This window comes from Etheostoma spectabile, chromosome 22 (genome assembly GCF_008692095.1).
Source record: "Etheostoma spectabile isolate EspeVRDwgs_2016 chromosome 22, UIUC_Espe_1.0, whole genome shotgun sequence".
Taxonomy (NCBI): Eukaryota; Metazoa; Chordata; class Actinopteri; order Perciformes; family Percidae; genus Etheostoma; species Etheostoma spectabile.
In genome coordinates this window covers 9,077,479-9,079,440 of record NC_045754.1, presented here as the reverse complement: position 1 = coordinate 9,079,440, position 1,962 = coordinate 9,077,479, and the positions used below count along the sequence as shown (strand labels likewise).

The 1,962-nt window shown below is 42.4% G+C and overlaps 1 protein-coding gene across 9 annotated transcripts in view; it reads left to right on the top strand.

Moving 5' to 3' along the window:
- smarcd3b (SWI/SNF related BAF chromatin remodeling complex subunit D3b) overlaps positions 1–1,962 on the top strand; it is a 35,107-nt gene that overhangs the window by 25,142 nt on the left and 8,003 nt on the right. For 5 of the 9 annotated variants that reach the window (XM_032504278.1, XM_032504283.1, XM_032504279.1 and 2 more), the window contains 3 exons: positions 71–193; positions 453–578; positions 1,230–1,325. In XM_032504278.1, the coding sequence (XP_032360169.1) occupies positions 71–193; positions 453–578; positions 1,230–1,325 (345 nt within the window). The remainder of the gene's footprint in view (positions 1–70; positions 194–452; positions 579–1,229; positions 1,326–1,962) is intronic. The other 4 variants (XM_032504280.1, XM_032504275.1, XM_032504282.1 and 1 more) reach the window with 1 other exon arrangement.

Below are 1,962 nucleotides of genomic sequence, written 5' to 3'. Positions count from 1 at the left end.
GTGTGCGTGTGCGTGTGCGTGTGCGTGTGATCTAAAGATTTTAACGTCAGATCTTCTTCCCTCTGAGCAGATCCGTGAGCTGGTCCCCGAGTCTCAGGCCTACATGGATCTGCTGGCTTTTGAGCGCAAACTGGACCAGACCATCATGCGCAAACGTGTGGACATCCAGGAGGCGCTGAAGAGACCAATGAAGGTAAGGAAAAAAAATCAGGAGCCAGTGAGCGGTCCCCAAGGGGTCATTTTTACACCTCAGCATGTACTGACAGGTCTTAAAATGTTTAATAATTAATGTAGTGGAGTTTTAATCTTTTTCTGTAAGACTGAAGACTCATTTGATTTCTTGAATCTTGAGCTCATCATTTCCGATGGAGCACCTGTAGCTTGACATTAGCAGGTGCGATTTTGTGAAATGTCCGTTTAATTTGTGGTGTTTTTATGTGCCCTTGTGTCAGCAGCAGAAGCGTAAACTGAGGCTTTACATATCGAACACGTTCAACCCTGCCAGACCTGACGCTGATGACTCAGATGGCAGCATTGCATCATGGGAACTGCGAGTAGAGGGGAAGTTGCTGGATGACGTAAGTTTTGTTCTGAAATATCTGAAATATACAGTGCACGTTTTATGACTGTGCTATTTAATACATAGCCAATTTAAAAGTGAAATTTTTTTTTTTTTAATGATTTCTGTGAAACTGATTTGCTGCAGGGTATAGTATTATGTCATCAAATATTTATAGATTATAAGATAATCTTCCCATTTAGTTTAAAACTGTGCCATTCTGGGTCGTTTTTTTTGGTCAGCAGTAACTCTCAGTAAGGATGTGCTCAAACAACTTAGGACAGAAAAGTATTGGCCTGCTCAGAGTATAACATGAATGACAGATGTTGTCATTAGAGAGACTGTAGATGCAGCTTAAAAAGCAGACTGATCTTAGATTTGTCTTGGACCATAAGCTTCTTTTCAAAAAGCTCTGATGTTCTTAACAGTCCGGGGCGAGGCTGTCATCTCACAGCGGTCAGAAGCATTTAGGTTTCACAAACCACAAATAGTTCTGGTTGAGCTGGGAGGAAGTGGACCCTGAGAATATCTAGTGTCTCACTCAGCCTCTTGTGGGGTAATGATGAGTAGCGTCGCTATAAGTAAAGACACGCTGACGAATGTTTTCTTTTCGCTTTTGTGTGTCTGTTTTTAGACATTAATTGACCACCTCTCTCTGTCCGTTTCACAGCCGGGGAAGCAGAAGAAGAAGTTTTCTTCATTTTTTAAGAGCCTGGTGATTGAGCTGGACAAAGACCTCTACGGTCCTGACAACCACCTGGTGGAGGTCAGTTCAAACAACGACAGCCAGAGGCTCATTTTAGACCTGCGCTGTCTGATCGACCTTTTACCTGCTGTTATAAAACGACTGCAGACTTTTTAGTGTTTGTTATGAGGATCAGTGCTTTTGAGGTAGCCGTGTTCAAGTCCTGGGCGGACCAGGTACGGAGTGTGGAGTGGTATCTGGAGAGGTGCTAGTTCCACTCCTGGGCACTGCCGAGGTGCCTCTAAACCATGCACCAAACCCCTAACTGCTCGTGGCGCTGTGCTGCAGCAACCCATCATTCTGACATCACACCACGTTTAATGCATGTGTGTTAATCAAGAAAAATAAAATTGGAATGAAAAAATTAGTTTCCCCCAAGGGTACAGATAAAATTCAATATTAAATCATATTTATACATTCAGTTAGAAACTCCATTCAAATCTTAGAAATCCACTGATTAATATAAATAATAAATGGATTATTCAGCTTTTAAAGCCAGCAAATCTGTTTAGTGGCACCTTTTAAACATCCAGTATTCACACCTTCTCTAGTTATTTATTGACGTAGCACAGAGTAACCAATACGCAGGGTACTAGGTAATACAGTACAGCAGGGGTTTTCAACGTTTTCCAGGCCAAGGACCCCCAAACTGATGGCG